This window comes from Kogia breviceps, chromosome 2, assembly GCF_026419965.1.
Source record: "Kogia breviceps isolate mKogBre1 chromosome 2, mKogBre1 haplotype 1, whole genome shotgun sequence".
Taxonomy (NCBI): domain Eukaryota; kingdom Metazoa; phylum Chordata; class Mammalia; order Artiodactyla; family Physeteridae; genus Kogia; species Kogia breviceps.
Genome location: NC_081311.1, coordinates 95,716,624 through 95,741,919, shown reverse-complemented (window position 1 = coordinate 95,741,919; position 25,296 = coordinate 95,716,624). Strand labels below are relative to the sequence as shown.

At 46.3% G+C, this 25,296-nt stretch overlaps 2 protein-coding genes across 2 annotated transcripts in view; one reads left to right on the top strand and one right to left on the bottom strand.

The window, feature by feature from the left end:
• C2H2orf76 (chromosome 2 C2orf76 homolog) overlaps window positions 1–16,093 on the bottom strand; it is an 87,400-nt gene extending 71,307 nt beyond the window's left edge. Inside the window, exon 1 of the mRNA XM_059051909.2 lies at window positions 15,722–16,093. Coding sequence (XP_058907892.1) covers window positions 15,722–15,761 — 40 coding nt within the window. The 5' untranslated portion in view covers window positions 15,762–16,093. The remainder of the gene's footprint in view (window positions 1–15,721) is intronic.
• On the top strand, window positions 15,842–21,143 carry DBI (diazepam binding inhibitor, acyl-CoA binding protein). Its single transcript, XM_059051912.2, has 4 exons — window positions 15,842–15,996; window positions 17,046–17,163; window positions 19,428–19,490; window positions 20,854–21,143. Exons 1-4 carry the CDS (start codon window positions 15,988–15,990, stop codon window positions 20,925–20,927), a joined length of 264 nt encoding a protein of 87 aa, XP_058907895.1. The 5' UTR covers window positions 15,842–15,987; the 3' UTR covers window positions 20,928–21,143.
• The last annotated feature ends 4,153 nt before the right edge of the window (window positions 21,144–25,296 follow it).

The following is a 25,296-nucleotide window of genomic DNA, read 5'->3' as shown; positions in this document are numbered from 1 at the left end:
TGAAGGCTGCCCCATGGCTCGGGCTCACACCCCCATAGACGAATCTTACGTTTTACTTACGCTTGAGCTGTTGCCAAAGGCCCAGCTACTTGATCTACCTCGTAGAAAACCACAGAGTGGCAGATTAAAGACACTTCTCTAAAGGGCTGTGAATCGTGGAAACCATCCTCCGAAGCATGGAAGAAAATGTCTTTCTTCCCAACACAGTAGACCTCCCAAACCTCCCTAACATCCACAGCTACTTGGTACTGTTAAGCACTGAAACTGCCGCCTAAGAAGTCAACTAAAAAAGAGTTCTCACTCTACCTCCCCCATCTCCCCCTGGAGCACCCGCCTTAGAATGGCAGTGTGTTCACTGAACGCCGCTATCCCCAGAGAGGGGTCATCCTCTCTCTGCTGTTCCCTGGGAACTGACCAGGACAAAGAGGAAGAGGGCGGAGGGCAGTTATGGAGACCAGTGTGAAATCCTGGGATTCCACCCAGACTGTTCCCGTGCACAAGGCTTCTCTCTTTCCCCTTCAGGTACCCCCAGCCAGCCTGACTGGTACATCTTCCATGTGGCAAGGTGGCCAAAAGGGGGCTTAGGAGATCTGAACATAACTCTGGTTCAGCTTCCTGGATTCTCTTGTTGGACTAACAATGATCTAGATCACATCGGTGGAGTACGCTTCAGGCCAGAGCGGGGGACCTAATGGGTCTCCATAAGTTTTATAAAAACTCCCTTCAGGGAATAGGAGTTGATCAGAAAAAAGGTGAAGTTATAGCTTCTGGAATGGGACACACACATTTTTGTGGAGGTGGACAGAAGGAAATAACCTCACCACCTAGGGAGAGAAGAACTTGTGCCCCCAGGAGATAGAGGTGGGAAGGATCATTCGTTAACTGGGGTGGGAAGGATCATTCCTTAACTATCTTTTATCTTTCAGAATTGCCCCAGAGCAGTTCTCATGAAGCAGAATACCCTGACAAGGTTCCCCCAAACTGGTATAAGCACCTTAAATTTAACTGACTCCTGAATTTGCCACCCCTGACAGATGGCTCTGACCACAATGATAACCATCACCAACAAGTGTATCAGAACATCTGCCCCAGCTCCTGTACCTCTCATACAAAACACCTATCAACACTTCCAGATGTCTTCTCCACCCCATTCCCACAGCCACTGCTCAGCATGCCACGCTACAGACAAATGACGCTCAGCTGGCAGCCTAGTCAGACAAGACAGACTGCCTGCCTGCCCTCAAGCCATCCCTCCAAAAACAAGGTTTAAATGCAATAATGTGAACCCAAGTGAAAACCCCAATGCCTACTATCAGGCTAAGGGTCACACTGGAGGCCCTGACAACCTGTGTGCTCTGAACCATGTGGTCCCAATTGTAAACTGTAAAGAAATTTCTTTCCAGGGTCATACCAGCGCCTCCAGGCCCGTGATTTTGTGTCTTTGTGTGTGTGTGGCGAAGGAGGGCTCCATTAACTTGCCTCTCTCCCCACAATACTGTTATTTGCATCTTAGACCTGCAGGTGTTTCAAAAAACACCATGAGTAAGCTCTCACGTGACCAACGACTAGATCAACGGTGGCAATCTCTCCAAAACAGCCCTTGGTTACTCAGCAGAGCTTCCAGGAGGGTTAAGTGCACCCTATGGGCAGTTTTCCCCATAATGAGTCATCCAATTAGAAAAGGTGGTATGAAATCTGTCCCCAGCTTTAGCTAAAGTGATAAGTAACACCACCTCGCCCTCACTGCCAGTGTCACTATGGATGGCAGACTCTAAACTTCTGCCTTTTGCCCAGGGTGGTCTGTCCCGAGGCTAGCACAAGCTGCTGCACCTGGATTGATGCCTCAGACCAAGTGGGAAGGTCAATAGAGAAACTCAGAGCCAGGTCCCTGGTTTTCTACGGCCCACGGGTGGTTTCTGAGATCCGTTCAGGACCCCGGGGGCGCGGCTAAGGTCACTACTGCAGGTCGGCCTAGTCCTGCTGCTTGGAGTCTTACTGAGAGTAGCCCTAATTCAATGCTGTCTGAGACACATGGAATTGACTTAGTCCCAGCCCGTCAGTCAGATTAACCACAGTGGCTGAGAAAGCGGCACACCCATAGGAAAATTCACCAGAATATGGTGCAGAAATGAGGAGTGGCTCTCAGTGGAAGACAATTTTCCATGAGTCTCTGAGTTTCTGCGTATCTTATAAGCAGAGGCACTAGTGGCCTTTGTTCTGGGCTAACTTTTCCCAGGATGTCTGTATAGCCTACAGCCTTGGAGGACAGTGTCTGCCCCCAGCAGAGGGCCAGTCTGTTTGCTCTCCAGAGTAACAGAGCTGCCTACACATGCCTGATCCAATTCCCTATCTCCCATTCTCCCTTCAATCCATTCTAAACGAGACTTTACATTCACCCCTCAGTTAAAACGGCACGAGGTCAGATCCACTGAAGATGTCTCTGGGCTTATCTTCATAACACTTTGATGTCAGTGAAGGACGATCACACTCAACTTCTCAGAAGCACTCAATGCGGTTGAAGACCTTGCTCATCCTTCTCTGCCTCTATGACACCACTTTCTCCAGCTGTCTCTTACTGCACTGCTCCTTTTCTAGATCTCTTCCAGGCTCCTCTCCTCTTTAAGAACTTAATATGTTAGTGTTCCTCTGACAACTCTCTCAAACACATTTCCAGCCCTGAGGTCGAAACTGGGTTGGCTACTTTACTTCTCTACTTAGATATCACCAGGCATTTAACATTTAACATACCCAAACTGAACATGGCAGTTTAAATCTGACACCTACCCCCAACCCTGACTTCCCCATCTCAGTCGATTATACAATCATTCACTGAGTTACTCAAGCCATCAGCAAAGGACTCCTCCTTTCCCTACTCTCTAGCTAACTCATCAGCAAATCTTCTCAGCTCTTTCCCCAAAACGTACCTTGAATTTCCCCATTTCTCTCCATCTCCCTTACTGCCACAATGGTCCAAGCCTCCACTGTCTTTGTCTCTACTGGAAAAATAGAAAAGTTTCCCAGCTGGTCTTCCCCCGACCAGTGTGGTCCCCTCAATCCATGTGGCATATAGCAGCGGCAGTGATCTTCTAAATATGTAAATCTGAGTCTGTCTCCCCTGCTTAAAATTCTTCAAAGGCTCCCCAGAACCCCTAAAGAAGTGAACTCATCATCATGGCCAGCAAGTACCTGCATGATTTGGCCCCAGACCCCATCTCTCCCTGGGCCACCACACAACAGTGACACTGGCCCCTCTTTCACTTCTTCCAATACATGGAGCTATTTCTGGTCTTTACACAGGTTGTTCCTGAGTATGAAACATTCTTGCTTTACTGGATCCTCCCTATCCTTCCTTTCTCAATGTAAATGTCACCTCATCAGAAGGACCTTGCCTGACTGACTCAACCCCACGTATTCCTCCTTGGCTCTCAGTTATCCCCCCACTGTGAGACAATAATGCATGAGGAAAAGGGCTGTGTCTTTAGTACCAATTCGCTTATTTCTGATTTTCAGATGAATGCTGTTGCAGGTTGTACTGTGTCCCCCCTAAAAAAACATGGTGAAGTCCTAACTCCCACCCAGGACCTCAGAATGTGACCTTATTTGTAAATACAGTTGTTGAAGATGTAACTCGTTAAGGTGAGGTCATACTGGAGTAGCCTGGGCCTCATATCCAATATGAACAGTGTCCTTATAAAAGAAGAGGGCCTTGTGAAGACAGACACACAGAACACCATGCGAAGATGGTGGACTGAACTGATGCATCTACAAGCTAAGGAATGCCTGGGGCTACCAGAAGCTAAGAGAGGGATGGAACAGACTCACCCTCGCAGCCCTCAGAAGGAACCAACCCAGCTCACTGATTCTGGACTTCTAGCCTCCAGAACTGTGGGACAATAAATATCTGTTGTTTCAAGCCACCCAATTTGTGACACTTTGTTATAGCAACCCCAAGAGACTAATACAAATGCCAGATTGCAAAGACATACATAGAAGGGAAAGGTGTTCTTACAGAGGGAGGTGGTGGGTAAAGGGGCACAAGTGACTGTTTTAACATTATGTTTGCTTAAACTAAAACTTTCATTTTCCAAAGTAACCTAATTATTAAAACATGAACTAGAATTACAGTGAAGTCTTACTACCACTGCATTATTGTGATTTGTAGGAAAAATATATATTTGGTCTTCATCCACAGTTCCTGGCTCACAGCTCCCAAAACTCTTGGAATTTCCTGAACAATGGGATGATATTTGGTCTCTTGTCCTCAGTTCCTGAAAACACCTCAGGGAAGGTGACTTTCTGGATCCCACCCAAAGGTGGGGGCTGGTTGTCAGGAGAACCAACTTTCAGTCCCACCCCCTGCTGGAAGTTGAGTCAATCACCATTGGCCAATGATTTAGTCAATCATGACTGCGTAACAAAGCCTCCATAAAAAACCCAAAAGGACAGCTTTTTGGACCTTTTCAGAGAGCTTCCACATTGGGAAACCAGAACACTTCCACATGCCCCCATGCTTGGCCCCATCCACCATGAGGACAGAAGCCCCTTTGTTCAGGACGTTGACCTTCGTATCTCATCTGGCTGTTGATTTATATCCTTTTATAATAAATAAGTAATCTAATGAGTAAACAGGTTTCCCTGAGTTCTGGGAGCCCTTCTAACAAACTAATTGAACCCCAAGAGGGAGTCATGGGAACCTCTGATTTACGGCCAGTTGATCAGAAGTATAGGTTACAACCTGGACTTGCAATTGGCATCCTGAATTGGAGGGATCATCGGAACTTCCAATTTGTAGCTGGTCAAAAGCACAGGTAATGGGCTTCCCTGGTGGTGCAGTGGTTGAGAATCTGCCTGCCGATGCAGGGGACACGGGTTCGTGCCCCGGTCTGGGAAGATCCCACATGCCGCGGAGCGGCTGGGCCCGTGAGCCATGGCCGCTGAGCCTGCGCATCCGGAGCCTGTGCTCCGCAACGGGAGAGGCCACAACAGTGAGAGGCCTGCGTACTGTGGGAAAAAAAAAAAAACAGCACAGGTACAACTTGTGACTGGTCTCTGAAGTGGAGGGAGGTCTTGTGGGACTAAGCCCTTTGTCTATGGAATCTGATTCTACCTCTGGGCAGACAGTGTCAGAAATGAGTTGAACGTTAGTATACCTGCCAGCATCCAAGAATTGATTGTTGATGTGGGGAAGCCTCCACACACACACATTGGAATTGGGTCCAGGAACCCAACTCAACCAGGAAAAAAAAAAAAAAAAAAAACCACAACCGTCTATTATTACACCAATCCATATGAAATGGTACTGCAAACAGTTCCTAAAAATTATAATGGAGTCAATGAAGAAAGGCCACAGACTCCTCAGTCTCAACTCTATGACCTTATAATGAGGATAGGAGCAAGTTATTTAATCTCTAATTTTGTTATAAATTTGCTTCAAGGTTTCTGCTTTAATAAACGGCATTAATGATGATAATAATAGCTACTCAGCATGTGTCAAACATTGTGCTAAATGCTTTAGAAACATCATTAATAATCCTCAATTACCTATCAGCAAAGCAGGTCCAATTGTCCCCATTTTACAGATGAGGTAACAAAGGATGTGTGAGTCAAGAATAATGCTGCTAATTCAGTAGCAGAGCCAAGACCAGAACATAACATCTTGTGACTTCCATCAAGAGCTACCTATTATATCACACAAATAATGTATCTGGCAGACTCTAATAGAGAACAACCAGTTTCACTGGAGCCACATTCCCATGACTTTCACACTTAACCAGAAAATACTGTTAAGATAAATTCAAAACTTACTTTTTGTATCACTCATCCCAGGAAGGATGCTTTTTAAAATAAACTGTTTCTAAGGTAATATTTTTAAATGTACATTATACAAGCACTAGCTAAAGGTGAATTTGGCCTTACTGAAACTCACTTTTAATGGCAAACCAATAAGTATCTGACCAGTTGGCTTTGGTTTTTTTTTGTCATTGAAATATAGTTGTTATACAATATTATATAAGTTACAGGTATACAACATTTTTTAAAGGTTATACTTCATTTATAGTTATTATAAAATATTGGCTGTATTCCCCTACCACTTGGCTTCTTCAGAAGAAAAATATCCTACTATTGAATTTGATAAGTTTTAAGCTTAACCACACATAACAGCTTCATATAGCCAAAACAGAACTAATGCTCTCCTGAAAAGAATGGAGAACAATGAGTCTGTATTCAACTTTAATAGCCACAACTTAGGTTACAAATTCAGAATCTAGTGTAATTCACAGAGAAAATAATACTAATGAATTTTAAGTGGTACTGTTCTATACTTCTGCTTCTGGGAAGATGGAGTAGACGTGCTTTTCCCTATATTTCCTGCTAAATTACAACTAAAAATCCTGGACATTATCTATAAAACAAACATAAGAGGATCAAAAAAGTGGACAGAGGGTGGCAGACTGGCCAGGGACCTGTAGACCTGAGGAACAACACGGTGGAGAGGTCCCTGGGTTTTCATATGTCTCAGACATGGAGCTGAAGAAGTCAGCAACCCAGAAACATGAACAAGTGCAGCAAAAAAAAGAAACAAAAAAAAAACTTGAACAAAGCCTGCTCTCTCTAGCCAAAGGACCAGGAAAGGGACAGCCTAGCCAAGACAGAAAACTTTTAGACAAACGAGCCCTCGAATCCAGCCAGAAATCACATAAAAAACCGCAGCCCCGCAGCCATGAGCAAAGGCAGAGAGCTAGAGCCTAGACGTCAACCCTTCCCAGGCTTTAATGAGGAGCCCCAACCCCTGCCAGGGTCACATCAGATAAGGCTGAGTAGGGAGCTGGACAATAATGAGCTTGACTCCCCTGCATCTCAGAGTCAGTGGAGACCACCTGCAGAGCTCAGACTTCCACCTCTACAGTAATAAACGGGCCCTCCCCTTCCACACTGGGGCACTGTGGAGAGTTTAGCTAAGCTACTCCATGGTATTGCTGCCTCGGCATCCATTTTGCTGGCTGTGTGGCCCATAGGGACCTTAAACTGAAACTTGTCCCCTCATGCAAGCATGTGCCCTAGATAGCAGCCCTCAGAGTCACAAGCAAATACAAGCTCCTGATATGACTTCTCCAAAAGCCCCTGTGATCACCAGTTTCCCCTGCCTCACAGGGCCTGCACCTCACACACCCCTTAGATAAAACCCCCATGGAGCTTACTAGAACCCTATACTTCCCGTCTGAATTGACCAATCTGGCCTTAGCCTGAGAACCCCAAAGCATTCCACCCACAGACCCTAATAAAGCCATGTGCTCCAGGTCCTACTGCCCTCTCTCTCTGTCTGCACCCAGTCTTGACCTCACCATGTGGCCCCTCGAGGACTGCCATGTACTCCCTGCAGGGCCTGTGAGTAATAAACTTCTCTATTTCAATTTCTCTATGGTCCTCTGCTGGCCACAGCTCACCATCCAGCAATCTGTGCTCCACTTAACAAATGTCAATTTAACAAAGCAGGTAGTGTCAGAGGGGGCCCGGTAGAGGGTCAGGAAGCTCTCACCTCAAGAACCTAGAAAAAGCAAAGCAAAACAACCCGAAGTAGGCAGAAAAAAAGAAATAATAAATAACAGAAATCAATAAAGTTGAAAACAGAAAAACGGTAAAGAGAAAGTCAATGAAAAAAGAGCTAGTTCTTTAGAAAGATCAAAAAAATTGACAAATCCTGTGCAAGACTGGCAAAAAAAAATAGAGAAGATGTAAATGACCAATATCAGAAATGAAACAAAGAATATCATCAAAGAGTCTGCACACACCATGAGGGTAATAAGGGAATACTAAGAACAAATCTACACATGCACATTTCACAACTTAGATAAAATGGGTCAATTTCTTGAAAAACACAAACTACCACCGCTAATCCAATATGAAATAGATAATCTGAATGGGAACTATTAAGGAAACTGAATTCATAATTTTGAAACACCCACAAGAGAAATCACCAGGCCCAGAAGGTTTCACTGGAGAATTCTACAAAACACTTAAAGAATTAATATCAATTCTACACAATCACTTCTTGAAAACAGAAGAGGAGGGAACATTTCTAATTCATTTTATGAAGCTAACAGTTCCAGGATGACACACCAGACAAAGACATTATAAAAAAGAAAACCACATATCAATACCCCTTATGAATATAGACATAAACATCCTTAAAATATTAGTAAATAGAATTCAACAATATACACAAAGAATTATACACCACGACCAAGTGGGGTTTCTTCCAGGGAAGCAAGTCTAGTTCAATATTTGAAAAGCAAGCAATGTAATCTACCACATTAACAAACTAAAGAAAAAAAATCACGAAATCATATCAATTGATGCAGAAAAAGTATCTGACAAATTTCAACATCCATTCATAATGAGAATTCTCAGAAAGAGAGAGGAACTTCCTCAACTTGATAAAGGGCACCTACAAAATAACCTACAGCTAACATTACACTTAATGGTAAAAGACTGAATGCCCTCCCCCAAAGATCAGGAACAAGGCCAAGGATATCCACTCTCATCACTCTTATTCAACATAGTGCTGGAAGTTCTAGTCAGTGCAATAAGGCAAGAAAGGAAATAAAAGGCACATATGTCAGAAATTAAACTGTCCCTATCTGCAAATGAATCTACATAGAAAATGCCAAGGAATAGGAATCTAACAAACAAAAACCAAACCAACAAACAAAAAAACCACTTCTAGAATAAGTGAATTCAGCAAAGTCACAGGATACAAGATAAACAACTGTACAAATACAAAAAAAATCGTATTTCTATATACTAGTAATGAACACATGGACACAATTAAAAGTATAATACCATTTGCAATCACTCAAAAACAATTAAATGTTCAGGTATAAATCTACCAAAATGTGCACAGGACTTACACTGAAAACTACAAACTGCTGATGAAAGAAATCAAAGATCAAAATAAATGGAGAAACATGCTATGTTCACAGACATGGTAAAAATATCAATTCTCCCCAAATTGATATGCAAGTTTAACACAATTTCTATTCAAAATCACAGCAAGATTTTTTTCTGTAGACATAGACAAGATTATTCTAAAATTCATATGGATTGGGAAAATAACTAGAATAGCTAAAACAATTTTGAAAAAGAATAAAGTAGGAAGAATAGCTTTACCCAATTTCAAGACTTATCATACAGCTACAATAATCAGGACTGTGTGGTACTGGTGGAGGAGTAGATACATAGATGAACAGAAGACAGAACCCAGAAAAGACCACATAAATATGCCCAGTAGATTACTGACAAAGGTGCAAAACCAGTTGAATAGAGGAAAGATATCTTTTCAACAAATGGTGCTGCAGCAATTAGACATCCAAGGGGGCAAGGGAGGTGGGGAGAACCTCAATCTAAATCTTACACCTTACATAAAAATTAACTCAAACCTCATTATGTTAATTTTAAAATGCAAAACTATAAAACTTTTACAAAAAATAGGAGAAAATATTCAGGATCTAGGGCTAGGCAAAGATTTATTAGACTTGACAGCAAAAGTGTAATCCAAAAAAGAAAAAATTGGAAAAACTGGATTTCAACGTATGCTCTGTGAAAGACTCTGTTAAGAGGATGAAAAAACAAAATAAAAACTGGAAGAAAACATTTGCAAACCACATATCCAACAAAGGAATAGTATCTGGACTATATTAAGAACTCCCAAAATTCAACATTAAAAAAAATCCAATTTAAACACATGCAAAAGATACAGAGAAATTTCACAGAAGAGATATACAGATTGCACAAATAAACATATGAAAATATGTTCAACATCATTAGTCATTAGGGAATGCAAATCTAAACCATAATGAGATACCACTACACACCTATCAGAATGCCTAAAATAAAAAAGTGATAACACCAAATGCTGTCAAAGATATGGAGAAACTGGAGCTCTCATTCACTGCTGGTAGGAATGTATAATAAAAGGGTGTAGCCACAACGGCGGTTTCTTACAAAACCAAACATGGAATGGCCATATGGCCCAGATTTGCACTCCTGGGCATTTATCCCAGAAAAATGAAAACATGTTCACAGAAAACCCTGTACATGAGTACAGATTCTGTACCAGCAGCAGCTTTGTCCTTCAACAGGTGAATGGTTAAACAAACTGGTTCATCCATATGATGGCATACACTCAGCAATAAGAAAGAACTATTGGCACACACAGCAATCTGGATCAATCACCAGAGAGTTGTGCTGAGTAAAAAAGCCAATCCCCAAAGATTACAAACTACATGATTTCACTTATAGAGCATTCTTGAAATGACAAATTATGGCAATAGAGAGAACAAATTCCTGGCTGCCAGGAGCAGGGGAGGGGTAGAGGCAGGAGGGAAGCAGCTGTGGCTATCACAGGGCCACATAAGGATGATGATGGAAATGTTCTGTACCCTAAACATATCAATGTCAATGTACTGTTTGTGGCATGTACTATAGCTGTACAAGCCATTACCACTGGGGTAAAATGGGTAAAGAGTACAAAGGATCTCTGTGTTATTTAACAATAAGAGCACAAAGGGACTTCCCTGGCGGTCCAGTGTTTAAGACTCTGTGCTTCCACTGAAGAGGGCACAGGTTCGATCCCTGGTTGGGGAACTAAGATCCCTCATGCTGGGGGAGCTGGGGAGCACATAAATGTACAATTATACCAAAATAAAAATAAGGGTTTTTTTTAATGGCATTATCTCAAAACAAAGTTTTTTAAAATGGCATTATCGGGTGGGATAGGGAGGGTGGGAGGGAGGGAGACGCAAGAGGGAAGAGATATGGGAACATATGTATATGTATAACTGATTCACTTTGTTGTAAAGCAGAAACTAACACACCATTGTAAAACAGTCATACTCCAATAAAGATGTTAAAAAAATGGCATTATCTCCAAAAGAATTATCAGCCAAATCATGTCATCAGATTTTAATATTTCTAATTTTTTTTTGTTGACAGGCAATAAAAGAGCTCACTAGAAAAATCATCTCTAACAACCTGGTTCCAAAGCATTTACCAAGTGCTTGTCATGTGCAACTAGGAGCTAGGTTAATAGGCAAGATGAGGAAGACAATGTAGATTTAGAAGAGAGTTTATACTTCTAATGAAGCTGAACAAGAACTACAGTACTGAGCGCAAGATAACTTCATAAAACACTTCATTATTCCAGCCCATAGTCATAAGTATTTCTAAACAGAATACTTGACCACTGCATGACCAACTTACATATAAGTAACTCTAAAGAAAGTCTTCCCTTCCTTCCTTCCTTACTCCCGACTAGTGTAGGACACTTTCCACCAGGAACCCTGACCCCCATCCAAGCCCCGGTCTCCGTGTCTCAACTAAGCCCAAACCAACCCCAACCCTGAGCCATGCTGGCTGGGCAAAATCAGGACAGGGGAAAGGTGAGAATCACACACACACCCATTCTCCTCTCACCCAACTTGCTGAAACTTCTCTGAATACGAACACCCAAAGGAAGAAAAGAATGGCAAAGGGGAAGGGCTGGTTGAGACCTCCAGCTGCCAGGCCTCCCCTCACCAGTTATATCATCAGAAAAGGAAAAGAGACATAAGAGGGGAAAAAAGGGGAAAAAAAAGAAGAAGAAAGAAAGGAAAGAAAAGCTATGGTACATTTTTACGCCATCCCCTCAGCTGTCACCTCCCCACCCCTCACAAAACAAAGGCACCCAACTCTGCCCAGCTCTCTCCACTCCTGTCCCAGAAGCATTTCGCAAGTGCCTCTGAACCCAAGTCCCCCTAAAACCGAGTTCCCTTACCAAGTTTATGATTAATTTCTTTATCCAAAATTTTATTCCCTTTCTTGTGCCCTCAGACCCCAATCCTGTGCTAACTGAGCACTAATCAACCAGAGTCAGATGACTACAATTGCTGTTGTCAATAACATCTTTTTTTTTTTTTTTTTTCGGTACGCGGACCTCTCACTATTGTGGCCTCTCCCATTGCGGAGCACAGGCTCCCGACGCGCAGGCTCGGCAGCCATGGCTCACGGGCCCAGCCACTCCGCGGCATGTGGGATCTTCCCGGACAGGGGCACGAACCCGCGTCCCCTGCATCGGCAGGCAGATTCTCAACCACTGCGCCACCAGGGAAACCCAATAACATCTCTAATGTACTAAAATTGCTATTATAGACATCATCATTAACGTACAAACTCAGGTTGTTTCTTCAGGGCAAGATGAGCTCACAGATCCCCAAGCCATGGACCACCTGGCCAGAGAATGGTAAACCAGAGGCATTCTGACTCCCAAAACTAGAAACTACAATTAAGAAATGTCACAAAACAATGATTAATCCCAGCCTCTTTGTCCTTCCCCTTTTAAAAAAAAACCCCTAACTCAAAGACCAACTTGGAGTGGCTAGGAGGCCTCTCCCACTCCCTTGCTTGTTGCCCTGCTATACAGTAAACGCTGTACATTCCTTCACCACAAGCCCGTGTTAGTAGACTGGCTTTGCCGCCCATGGGGCCAGCAGACCCCAGTTGGGTTCAGTAACACCTCCTTCCCTTTAAAACACACTGTTCTCCTCCCAGCTTTGGTGGAGCCATGTCTCAGGAGTCACATTCCAAGAAACTGGAAGACAAATACCAAATGAATATAATCCATCATTCGTGAATACTCTAACTCTTGCCTTCTAGTGAAGCTTTATTGTAAAGCTTTTTATTGATTTTCACATTTTAATGGTTACGTTACTCTTAGAAATTAGAGGTTTAGTTTATACCAAGAAATATTAAACTATTATTCACACCTACTGGGCAAGAACTGCTTTCACCTGTTAATATAACTTGCCCGACTGGCTTTCCACTGAGACCCAGCAAGTGAAGCCTGTGAGTAGTCAAAACTGGCAACCCAAGGATGTGAGGGCAAGCTGCAATAATGATAATGGCCTCTCCACTAACTAGGACGGTCCATCAGGCTAACGAGCTGGCTCATCAGGTTCCCATCTTCCCTTAACATATCAGGTGTTCTGTTTCCAAGGCTGGGGGTGTAACAAAGAGACTACACGGTCCTTGCACAAGAGTTCATCTACTTTAACCCCCAGTTTCACATTCAGTTCTAATAAACTTAGTTTCTAAGTTCATGGCTAATCAGAAGGAATATGTTTCATAGAGAAAAAAGCACTCTGTTCACTCACCCAAAATTTAAGTGCCTAACAAGTGCCAGGCACTTGGAGATGGAGCATTGATTTATACACAGTGATCCCTATCCTCCCTGGCTTATGTAGGGAAGGGGGCTCAGACAGTAGAAGAGTAAACTAAAATTTAAAAAATGTAAATAAAATTATTACGAAAAATAATTAAATAATTACAAACTGTGATTGTTGCTAAAAGGATATAAACAGAGCCAACGAACTTGTCTTTTCACGGGATATGAAGAGCAATTTCCTTTCCAGTATTGTCAAAACGTAGAATTTAAAAATTCATACAATTTATTAACCCCAAATACACTCTAAAATTTACTTTTAAAAATTAAATCCCAGCTGCTGACTTGTTACCCTCTATATTAAAAGCTGAATGGCATTTCAATTCCCTAGACTAGAGGTGGTAATGCAGGGCATAAGGCAGCATTTCCATAGGTGGAGTTTACAAAAAATTGGCCACTGAGAAGTGAGGGAAGGAAGCAGTAAGACAAAAAGCATGCCTTCAGCTATTTCAAAACTGGGCCTAGGGTGGGCCCTCTAACAAGGAAAAACACTCTTCTCCTTGTCAAGATCACATAGCACCCTGCTCCCTGGGATCCACAATCCCTACTAGTTCCATACTTTAGTTGCTTTAAGCAACTTTGGTAGACTAACCAGGGCAGAAAACCACCATGTGCAAGGTTGGCTTTTTAAGGAAAGTGGAGTATATTCCAAAAAAAGGAACCAACAAATCAACCTCACTTAAACTGGAGACTGCCAAGTTAATTTAAAACACTAGCCGTGCTCTCTGCAATGTTTAACTCCATTCAAAACTCAGTCACACCAGCCAACCTTGGAGGAATATAAACAAAATTACATTATCAGAGGTACCTAATCTTTTCAGATGTGCCAAACACAATAACCTCGTGTTAAAACCTACTGGCTGGAAGATGTATTTGACTGCAAATCTGACCCACACAGGGAATAATCTGAATTTCCATCAAGAAGTGTGTATGCATCAGATGATGGAGCAAAAGTGAATCCAAGCTTCATCTGAGTCTAGGAGTGAAAAGACAGTTCTGAACTGTCATTTTGGAAGACACTCGCATCTTTTACAATTCAAATGTAATTTCCCCAAAGTTAATTCCAAAATTTTTGTTAGTTTGTTTGGCTTTGCTTTCTCAAACAAAATTATTCATAGACTGAAGACTCTAGATGTGTTCCCTGCTATTGCATCTCCACTTCTTCCCTTTTCACAAAGTCTGACCTCTATTAAGTTAGGAACTTACATCTGAAAGCTTCTACCTGGACTTTCTTTAGTCTAAACACCTCAGCTATAAATTAACAGCGCGGGGGAGAGGGAGGCTGGGGGCGTGGATTTGTACTCCCCTCATCTCGTTACAAATTAGGAACTGGAGAGGAATGGTCTCTCTTTTTAAAAAGATCTCCAGAGAATTATTTTCCATCAATTCCCTCCTTGCACCCAGCTCCGCTGTAAGCGCTGCCACAAAATTCTCCCTCTGGGTCTCTCAGGCATCACCCTCAAACTCTCCCATCCACCTGTGCTGCTCCGTTTTCCCATGGAGAACATCGGCCTCTGTAACAACCTTGCAAAGCTGCCCCCGCCTCAGTCTCCTCATCCTCTACTCAGAAGCCTCTAACTTCCCATTTCACTCAGAATAAAAGTCAAAGTTCTGCATCATGTAGACAGCCTGCCACCTCCTTAACTCTCCAGCCTCGTCTCCTAGCTTTCCCTCACTCCCTGCTCACACATTTACACTAACTTTCTCCCTGGAATGCTCCCTCCTCTCCTTGAGGGGCTTTCTCAAATGTTACCTTCCCTTAACCCTCCACCATGTAAAACTGCAAACTTCCAACTCCCTATCCCCCTAGCAAACTCTCTATTTAACTGAGTTTATTCACTACTATCCCCAATGTAAGTTCCAGGAATGCAGAAATTTATCTGTTTTATTCACTGCTGTATTCCCAAGGTCTAGAACGGCGCAAGATACCCGACCATTCAGTACGCATTCATGAATGAAGGAGTCATTTACTTAACAGATGTCTGCTGAGCACCTAGTCCGAGCTAAGTCCAGACAAATAAGACACTGTCCCTGACTTTAACGCACCAGATGGATTACTGCACACAAACAAAACAGGACTGCAAACTACGGCCACCAGCAGGCCACAGAACGTGCCAAAAAATCAAAGGAAGAGGTCTCGGCTTCGCCCTTCGGGAACACTGTCCAGCTTCCCACCCTCGCGAGATTCTCCAGGGACCATCCCCAGAGGGCCTCTTCTGGTCCCCTGAGAGGGGTGGGGCCCCTCGCCCTCCCCAAGCCCGAGTGGTTACTTGTCCAACGGTGCAACTTCCGGCCTTTCACGCCGGACACAAGATTTAATGAAACAAATTTTAAAACCTCCGCCCTTCAGCTTCCACCCCCTCTCCTCTGCCTCGCAGGTCACTCCCTTCAGTGGCCCGCGACCGAATCCTCAACCCGGCCTAACAGCCTTCACAACCAAAACCACCCTACTTCCGCAGTCCCTACCTGCTCCCGGCGTCCTCTGCGGCTCCTCCCTGGTGCGCATGCGCGAGCCAACCCTCCAGCGTTCCGGAGAGGCGGGCCGTGCGCCGAGGCTGGGCACGCCCCCGGCGTACAGCTGGCTCCTGATTGGCTGCCTCTTGCTCGCCTGAGCGCTGTTGGGAAGGCCTGCGGCTGCGCCTCTAAAGGCGCTGTCAGTTGACTCTTGTACGAGTGCTTTCTGCTCCTCGCTGTCTTCGCGGGCTTCCTGGAATCATTGCAACGCCGCCGGCATGTCTCAGGTATAACGCGTGCCCAGCCTAGCTGCGAAGGTGCCACGGGGCGGGAGGCTGGCGCAGGGATCGTCCCGCAGACACAACCCTGCAAGGTCTTTTCCTTCCGGCTCTGCTGTTCTTCCTGGACCCATGCCCAGCGCACTCTTTGGACAGAGAGCCCTGTAAGCGGAACTTTCCGTGTTTGGACTCCTAACACCGCTACTTAGCCCGCAACTGCTGGCAAGCTGCCCATGGAGAGGACTTCGCAGTGAAGCAGGAATTGGGGTCGGAGGCGAGGGTCCTAGGAAGACAGATAGGATGTAGTGGGTTACATGGATCGAAAGAATAAGGGGACCGTGTGCCCCATCCGGAAGGACACGGCAGGAGTAGGGGCGCCATACAGAGTGGAGAAGCAAGGAGGCCGTGGTTGAGAGCTTGCAGGTCAGGGAAAGTAGGGGCCGAGTGTCCAGCGTGAGGCAAGGGGAGGGTCCCGGCGTGAGGAGGGGTGACCTAGAGGTCTTTCCCTCCTTCGACTGTAGACGCTTTTCTGCGACCTAGCAGTGTGGGGCGACCTTTGCTTCTCTACCCTCCCTCCAGTCAGGCACTGGGTTAGAGGTCGGCGCTGGATGCCCTCCCTCAGGGGGAGGGGGCCAGCGGGCTCTGGCCGCTGACACCGCTGCGCTCATGCCCTGTTCCTTTCTCAGCTGTTTCAGTCACGCAGTGCCAGCCCTATCCGCAAGTCAGGGCTGTCCTGGGACCCCGTTCTGGCCAGGGAGTTGGCCATGCTGCCTTTTCTGTGAAGTGTGTGCCCACTGCAGGCAGTCTTAGCCTGTCTCCTTCACCTCTGTTTCCAGCACCTGATACCTAGTATAGTGAGAGAGCCCAATGCATAGTTGTTCATCAAATGAGTGAACCGATGTGCTTCCCCTCCTGGTTTTGCTGAATCTTTCTAGCTGTGCTGTTGAGTTGAGGAAAGACTGCTTTTCCCCACCTGCACTGCAAGAGAGTGCTGCCTTTCCAACCCTTCCATCCCCACTAATGCGCTCTATTCAGCCTCTTCTCTCCCTCGACTTTAGGCTGAGTTTGAGAAAGCTGCCGAGGAGGTTAAACACCTCAAGACCAAGCCAGCTGATGATGAGATGCTGTTCATCTACAGCCGCTACAAACAAGCAACTGTGGGTGACATAAATACAGGTATGCTGAGGTTCATCAAATGAGTGAGGGCCCAGACTCATCAAAGCAGGCTCAGCAGCCTTGGTTGGTGCTGGAGCTCTTAATCCCTGGGTGGGAACCTCACTCTCAAAACCACCCACAGCCCTACTGCCCTACTCTTAAGGCAGTTCATGGGGTTCCTGGGGTTTAAGCTGGGAGAGGTTCCCCAAAGATCATGTTCCTGGATGGGGTTCATAGACCCTGCACTGTTCTTGGTTTCTTGGTGGCTCATATAGCAGTATTCAAATCCTAATTTGGGGAGAACTTTCTTCATTCCAGCATTTTCCATCTATTTGGGAGGAAGCAAAGATCCCAGCTTGGAAAAAATTTGCTCCAAGCTCTCAGATCAGTAGTAGTTTTGTTGAACCATACTGCTTCCACCCAGGTGGGCAGGATCAAAGTCGGAGCACTTGGCAGCCAGGCCAAGCCTGATGGCAGGAGCAGAGAAGCAGCTGGCTTCCTGTGGCAGGTCAGAAGCGTTTTTGCCGATAGCAGTTCCAGATGACCCTTTGGCCCCTGTCACAAAATCTTGGTACAGATTTTGAGGCCTTGGTTTGGACCACCATATTCTGTAATCCTGTCTTTTCTGCCTTGGACAGTTTTCATTCTGCCCATAAGTTCCTGAAACTCAGGAGTATATGGCAACAGCACGATGCAGTCTATGAAAGGATTCAGAGGTGGTGGCCATAGTAGCGTAGAAGGAGGTCACCCCGCCCCTGTTCAGGAGGGCAGGCATAGCCCCCAATTCCACTGCAGTTGGGGTAGAAGGTGGAGCTGGTGGGCTGGCTGCTAAGGATCCTGGGCAGTGCCAAATCAAAGATTACAGGGTGGGCTTAGTTCAGAAAGGTCTTGTGATGAAGGTGAGTTTTACCCTGGGTTTATAAACTCTGCATCTTCCTAGGGAGGCAGGAGAGATGAAATGGGGGTGACCAGAATGGCTGAGAAGCTTTTCGGACAAACACGATTTTCACAGAGACTGGCCTCTGCCCTGCTTTCACATAAGTATAAGTAGACTGGCTTGAGAATCTATCACTTCCTGATCAGCTCACTCTAGGGCTGCACTGTCCAATACAGTAGCCACTAGCCACATGCAGCTATCTAAATTTAATTGGCAAATACTTGAAATAAAATCAGCAGTTCAGGGCCTCCCTGGTGGCGCAGTGGTTGGGAATCCGCCTGCCGATGCGGGGAACACGGGTTCGTGCCCCGGTCCGGGAGGATCCCATGTGCCGCGGAGCGGCTGGGCCCGTGAGCCGTGGCCGCAGAGCCTGCGCGTCCGGAGCCTGCCCTCCGCAACGGGAGAGGCCACAACAGTGAGAGGCCCGCATACCAAAAAAAAAAATCAGCAGTTCAGTCCCCAGTCACCCAAGCCACATTCCAGGTGCTCAGCTGCCATAAGTGGCAAGTGGGCCCCGAGTTGGACAATGCAAATGTACCACCTTTCCATCCTCACGAAAGGGCTGCTAGGATGTGCAGTTCTAGGATTCTGCTGATGATCCTGCACGTGCAGTTTCGCTCAGGTATCCCTGGGAATGCTTCCTGGCAAGCACTTGGGGGGAGACTTGATGTTTCTCAGACACAGTGGTCTAGGCTATGGGCACTGCGATTGTTCCCCTTGGCTTTCTTCTCAGTGTGGCAGTGAACGAGGTCAGCAGGGAAGTAGTGTGTTTTCCAAGTGCAACTGATAACAGGTCTATATGTGTAAAACCATGGTATAACTTAAAGGAAGCTTGCCCTCACGAACAGAATTCCCACAAAACAACAAGAAATAGACTAACAGTTTGGTAGCAAAATGGGGCAAGGATATGAACAGACAGTTCACAGAAAAGGACACCCAGAAAGCTGATAATAATGTGGGAGAGAAATTGGGTAGGAAGAGTGGGAGGAAACTTTAGAGTATTCCACTTGTGGTGTTTGAATTTTAAACCAGATGAATGGATTGCAGTACTTGTTTTTTAAAAAAAAAAATACGGTTTTTAAAAGAAATTTTGGAGTTATTTAACTTATAAGACAAGGACTCTCTAGTAATGAGAACAGTTTTCCTCCTACTTTCTCTAGATTTTAAATTTGGATTTCTGTACATGTGGGTTTCTGAAGGCAGAACCCACCATACTAGACCCATTTAACTCCATAGCAGAGCCTAGAAGGAATAGTGTAATAAAACATAGCTTTCGTGGCAAGAAAACTGATAAAGTTCCTTATGAGAACTTGCAGCAGGTCTCATGTCTTTCCCTCTCTTGTTTAAGAACGGCCTGGAATGTTGGACCTCAAAGGCAAGGCCAAGTGGGATGCCTGGAATGAGCTGAAAGGTAATGTTTCCCTCATTTGGGAAGCCCAGTAATGAAATACTCTTCATTAAAGAGTGTAAGGGGTGAGGAGAAAGAACACAGTAGATGAGGCACATGCTGGGGAACCAGTTTGACCGGGGCCAGAATGGAAAAAAAACTGGGCCACCTACTTATTCTTCTAATACCATTTATGCTTTTTCCACAAATACCATCTCTGAGTCGTGGTATCATCTGGAGAGAGGAGGGGCTGGGGACCAGGCCACTAACAGACTGGGAGGTGATAAGAGTTGGCTTGGCCTTTCCATGTATTCAGAATAAGGGGTGGTTTCCTGTCCAAACCTCCCTCTCCCCCACAAGGCCAGGCAGTGACCCTCTAGCCCAAGCAGCCCTCCCCGGTTCCCTTCCAGCCAGAAAGGCACCTAAAAAACGGAATGAACTAATGCATGGCAAGCTGCTGGCACATCGTAGCCTCGGTGAATGGAGCTATTATACGCTAAGCAACAGCAGCCAAGAAGTATCCCAGCTCTGACTTAATCACGTGCCACCTGCAGCAGTAAGACCCAAAAGTTGGCACTAAAGTGCCTGCCAGCTTTTGTGCCCTAGCTAGCTTGTTTCTGAATAAGCCCTCTGTCTTTGTGCAAATGAGAAACACTTGAATTCAAAAGGGGCCAGAACACAAAAAATATACTCCTCGGATTTGCAAGTAACTGGAAGAGGAATGCCCGTCTGACTGTCCATTCTCATTGGGCATTTCCATACCATTCTCAGGCCCCGTGTACTTGCCATTGCTCCAGAACACACTCTGATTCCCAGTGAGTCTCCCTCCTCCACCGTAGAATCCAGGACTCTGGGCATCCCTGTCTCTGAGGGATATCTGCAGTGTCCTCTGTATTCCCCTCCGAGAGGCAGCTGCTGTGCTCAGAGTTCTCAACACTTCTTGTAGCTTCTCTCTGGGGAGAAGAGGGTGCCTGGCTTTGTTTTTTCCCTGGCAGCTTCACAGCTCTGGGAGTCAAGAGCCCGACAGAGAAATAGGTGATAGGTCGAAGCCAGTTGTGAAAGTCAGCAGGACCAATAGTCACTGCAGCTCTCCATGTTGGGCTTGACATGACAGTAGGGGGGCTCACATGACCAGCAGGCCAGTGACAGGCCCTGGACAGCTGCACACACATGGGCTCAGTGCTTTATGGAGCATTCCCTGTGGACCAGGCTCCTCGAGGACTTCAAGTCAAATCCTGGCCAGGTCTGTGAGGTGTAGGTAGTAGAACCACCTTCTCACCTTCACAGGTGAGAAATTGAGCCTCAGAGCATTAAACCAGGGCTCTAAAGTCTGCTACCTTTCTACTGTGCTGCCTCCGTGACAAATAATCTTGTTGATGCCTTACAGGGACTTCCAGGGAAGATGCCATGAAAGCTTATGTCGACAAAGTAGAAGAACTAAAGAACAAATATGGAATGTAAGGCACTGGGTTTGGCTGCGAGCCACATATTTCACCTAAACTGATCTAGTACCTTGTTTTTCTAATACTGTGGGTGAAGTTAATAAATAACTAGTTAACCCGGTTGCTCAAAATAGCCCAGGATATGACACTAACAGAGTAGGGGCTGAAATGGTTACTGACCCTGGCTGAGTAGTTTTTATCAATAGATCTATTAAAAGTACGTTTGTTACTTTAAGTCTTTGATAACCTGGGTTCTTGAAATAATGTACTCTGTTGCGATCTCTCTTCCTCGCTTTTTCTAACAATTTCATCTGGAAGTGTTTGAGCTTACCCTTCTCACCCTCCTCTACGCTCTGCTGGAGGGTGGGCAGGCGCTCCCACCTGTTCACACCTGGCATGTGCCCACCTCTCACGTGCAGGAAAAGGATTATAGAAGTGGCCTTTCCCACCTCCTTCCCTCAACTCCAGCTACACTGATCAGGCCGGCTGAGATGTCAGTTTGCAGCTACTGCCAACCTCTGTCAGGAACATTGCTGGCCGCAAGCTCTGACGAAGGCAGGGTTGATGAGTGTGTGAGGTCAGTCTGAGGTCCAACCAGTCCATGGTTGCTGAGCAAACGAGCAAGGGTGGAAGCCCCAGTCAGGGTGAAATGTGCATCTGCGGGGAGCATTTCCAGAGTCCCTGTGGAAGCTTGGCCACAGACAGCTGGGCAGGCAAAAAAACAAGTGGGGAAAGCAGGGCTTAGCACGGAGAAGGGCAGTCAGGACCTAGGAAGGGCAAGGGGTTAAGGTTGCAGAGAAGAAAGGCTGGAGCTTGACTTTGGAGGATACAGGTGGTTGCATAGTAAGAGGAAGAAAAGGAGACCTGTCAGACCCTCCTTGCCCCGTGTTCCCCATCAGTCACTTCCACAGTCCTACAGGGGAAGCACTCATATTTCCATTTTGCAGGTGAGGATGCTAAGGCCGAAAGGAATTCAAGAGAGGCTCTCTGAGGCCAGGGAGCTCTTAGCTCTCCCCTCCCAAGCCTGTACCCTGGTTTTAGACACAGTTCAGCCTTGCTCGACAGTGAGACCTGAGCGTTACAGTAACTTGGCCAGGGTCACTCGGCTGGTAAAGAAACTCAGAACCAGCGTTCAGGTGCAGATCTCCCTGGTCCAGATACCGGTACCGTCCAAGGTGGCCTCCCAGGTGTGAGCAGCATTGTGGTGGGAAACACAGGAGCGGCAGGGAGGACAGGCGTCTGGGGGGGGCTGGCGTACGGCAGGCCTTCAACGCCGAATGGGACTAGGTAGTGGAAAGTCGGTAACGAAGTTAAAAAGTACAGAATTTGACCGTAGGTGATGGGGAGCTGCTGGGGAGGTGACATGGTCAAAGGCATTCAGACGGTCAGTCTGACTGTACCAGTAATTACTGAGAGTAGCTAATCGTCCTGTTCCAGCCCAGGCTGCCCAAGGAAAGCTAAGCCCCACAGCTCAGATGTAGACGGGAACGTCACTCCAACAAAGCAGTGAGGTCAAGGTCCAAAACCCAGACACGCGGCCCAGGTGAGATGACATCCTGAAGAGCAGTGTCATCTGTGCAGCGCCAGTTCCTGGGCGCGGATGTGACTGAGGGCATATGAGGCAGGGAGCCCCCAGTCCTCTCCCACCTGGCTCCACTCCACCCGGGCTGCCAAGATCACCCAACTCAGGGGCACCTGTGAGCCCCAAGGGAGGCAGTAAGGAGTCATAGCCACTCGCCTGTACCCATATTTGGATCATCTTTGCTCGGTTATTGGCTGTTTCAGGAGTAAACCAAAGGGAAAACAGTCTGCAATAGAGGCCAAGGTGCGGTGCTTGTCCAAACAGAGCAGGTCCAGGGTTGGGCCTGGCGCACCCACCCAGCGGTTGTGAGACGCTCCTGGCATAGAGTAGGTGCTCCAGCATGTAGCACTTTATCAGGAATGTCTCTCTCGCCCTCCCTCAAACCAACTTTTGTCCCTGGCAACGTCCCTTGCAATATCTATCAGAGTCAGGGACCTAGCCCAAGAGCAAATTATCACTCCTTTGGTAACACCGGAGAGGGTGTGGATAAGAAAAGCACCTGCCTAGTATGCGGCCCTATTTCTAGCTTGTGAAAGGCAGCCAGGGCCTGTGCTCAGGCTTCATGCCTCTGCCCCGCTGCCAGCCAGAATCCCAGAAGAGGGGGCCTGAGTTCAAGGAAGCCCTGATAAAGCTAGCGCAGTCTGGCCCCCTGCAGTTAGTTACACTCCGCTAAGATTGTACTGTGATGACTCTTCTCCAGCGGATGCCGATTGGAGAGAAACACCGGAGTGAAAAGGCGGGCCCGAGGCCCCTCTTTCCACCACTGGCTTGGCCTCTGATTGACAGCCATCCTTTGCGGAGGACCTGCAGAGACAGGCTCCCTCTCAGTCTCTTTGCTTCAGTTCTGAATTTCATCCATGGTGCCTTGAGCTGGGGACTACACCTCCTAGCTGTGTAATGGGGGTTACCATATCCATTATTCAAATGAGCAAATAAAGACTCAGGTGATGAGTAGATCCAAACCGAGGGCCCTCTGGCCGGGAAAGGCCTTTCTCATCCCCTTCCGTCACGTTCCCTCTTGTGACCGCTGGCTGCCCCTTGCTTGGCACCTGCTTCGTCTGTCCGATGATGGTGGTGACCCCTATCTCGCTGGGCCAGCGTAAGACGCTGTGGAATCCCACACCTGCTGGCAGCTCCTTCCTGAAGAGTGTCTTCGAAAAGCAGGTCACCTCTCCAAGGCTGGAGTGGGGTCCTGGCGAGCTGTACTTTTTAAGCACCTCGGGTGATTCCAAGGCTCTGCCAGGTTTAGGAGAGGCCCTCCCCACTCACTATAAAGTAGTGGTTCCGGTTTCTCCGAAAGCAGCGTTGGTCTGGCATTCTGAGAACATGTCACCAGTAGCCTTGGGGGCTGTGCCTGCTCTCATAGCCTCTGCAGGAGTCCATGTACAGCCCAGGGAGGGCTCACAGGTCTGGGGAGAAAATGAGATAGGCAGTGGGGAGCAGGCAGAACACCAGTCTTCACGCCCTCCTCAGGCACACCCAGCACCTGTGTGGGACTTCTTATCTCCAATCTGACTTTGCTGACAGACGTACATGTGAATCCCACCTCAGGCTCTCAGGTGCTGAATCACCTATCTTCTTAGAGCCACACTTCCTTCATCTGGAAAATGAGCCGATAAAATGGGTGAAGTGCTTAGCATGATGCCCAGCAAACAGCAACTTGCTAGCAGCCTGGAAGTCTTCCCTAGCCTGGAGTCCCTCCCTTATCCTCACCTTCAGTACTTCCCTCCCCAACTGTGTGGACAAGCCTTGGCCTGAGGACACAAACTGCTGCTCCCCTCTTAGCAGCACTTCAATAATTGGGGGTCAGCCATGTCCTAGGATGTTCTCCCTATTCCAGAGTAGTTCCAAGATCCCAAAGCCTGGGAACTGCTGCTGTGGATCAGGGACCAGGCATCTTGGGGGACATGGAAAGGCCACTGGATTGCAATCTGGGGACCTTGGCTCAGCCATTGCCCAAGTTACATAGACATAGGGCAAGTTATGTCACCTCTGTAAGCCTCAGTTTCTCCAATAAAATGGCTGAGCAGAAGGTTCATGTGTCCAGCATAGAAAGGAAGGAGAGCCAGAGGTGGGGAACAATAAAGCCCCAGGGATGGCTGGCTTGACAGGAATCAGGCTGGGAAGTTGTGAGGGGGCAGTTTCAGCAGCCAGATGAATAAAGGTGTGTAAAATTAAATTACGGGTATTTGACATGAAAGGATGTTCAGCATCACTAATCATTAGAGAAATGCAAATCAAAACTACAATGAGGTATCACCTCACAGAGGTCAGAATGGCCATCATCAAAAAATCTACAAACAATAGATGCTGGAGAGGACGCGGAGAAAAGGGAACCCTCTTGCACTGTTGATGGGAATGTAAATCGATACAGCCACTATGGAGAACAGTATGGGGGTTCCTTAAAAAACTACAAATAGAACTACCATACGACCCCGCCATCCCACTACTGGGCCTATACCCTGAGAAAACCATAATTCAAAAAGAGACAGTCACCACAATTTTCATTGCAGCACTATTTACAATAGCCAGGAGATGGAAGCAACCTAAGTGTCCATCAACAGAGGAATGGATAAAGAAGATGTGGCACATATATACAATGGAATATTAGCCATAAAAAGAAACGAAACTGAGTTATTTGTAGTGAGGTGGATGGACCTAGCTGTCTAGTCATAGGTCATATTGATCTAGGTCATACTGACCTAGAGTGAAGTAAGTCAGAAAGAGAAAAACAAGTACCGTTTGCTAACACATATATACAGAATCTAAAAAAAGGAAAAAGGGTGGTTCTGAAGAACCTAGGGGC

Bases quoted from the DNA above. Each gene is read 5' to 3' on its own strand.
- DBI (XM_059051912.2), top strand. The intron at 17,164-19,427 runs GTATGCTGAGGT...CTCTTGTTTAAG, and splicing joins TGTGGGTGACATAAATACAG to AACGGCCTGGAATGTTGGAC. The intron at 19,491-20,853 runs GTAATGTTTCCC...GATGCCTTACAG, and splicing joins TGCCTGGAATGAGCTGAAAG to GGACTTCCAGGGAAGATGCC.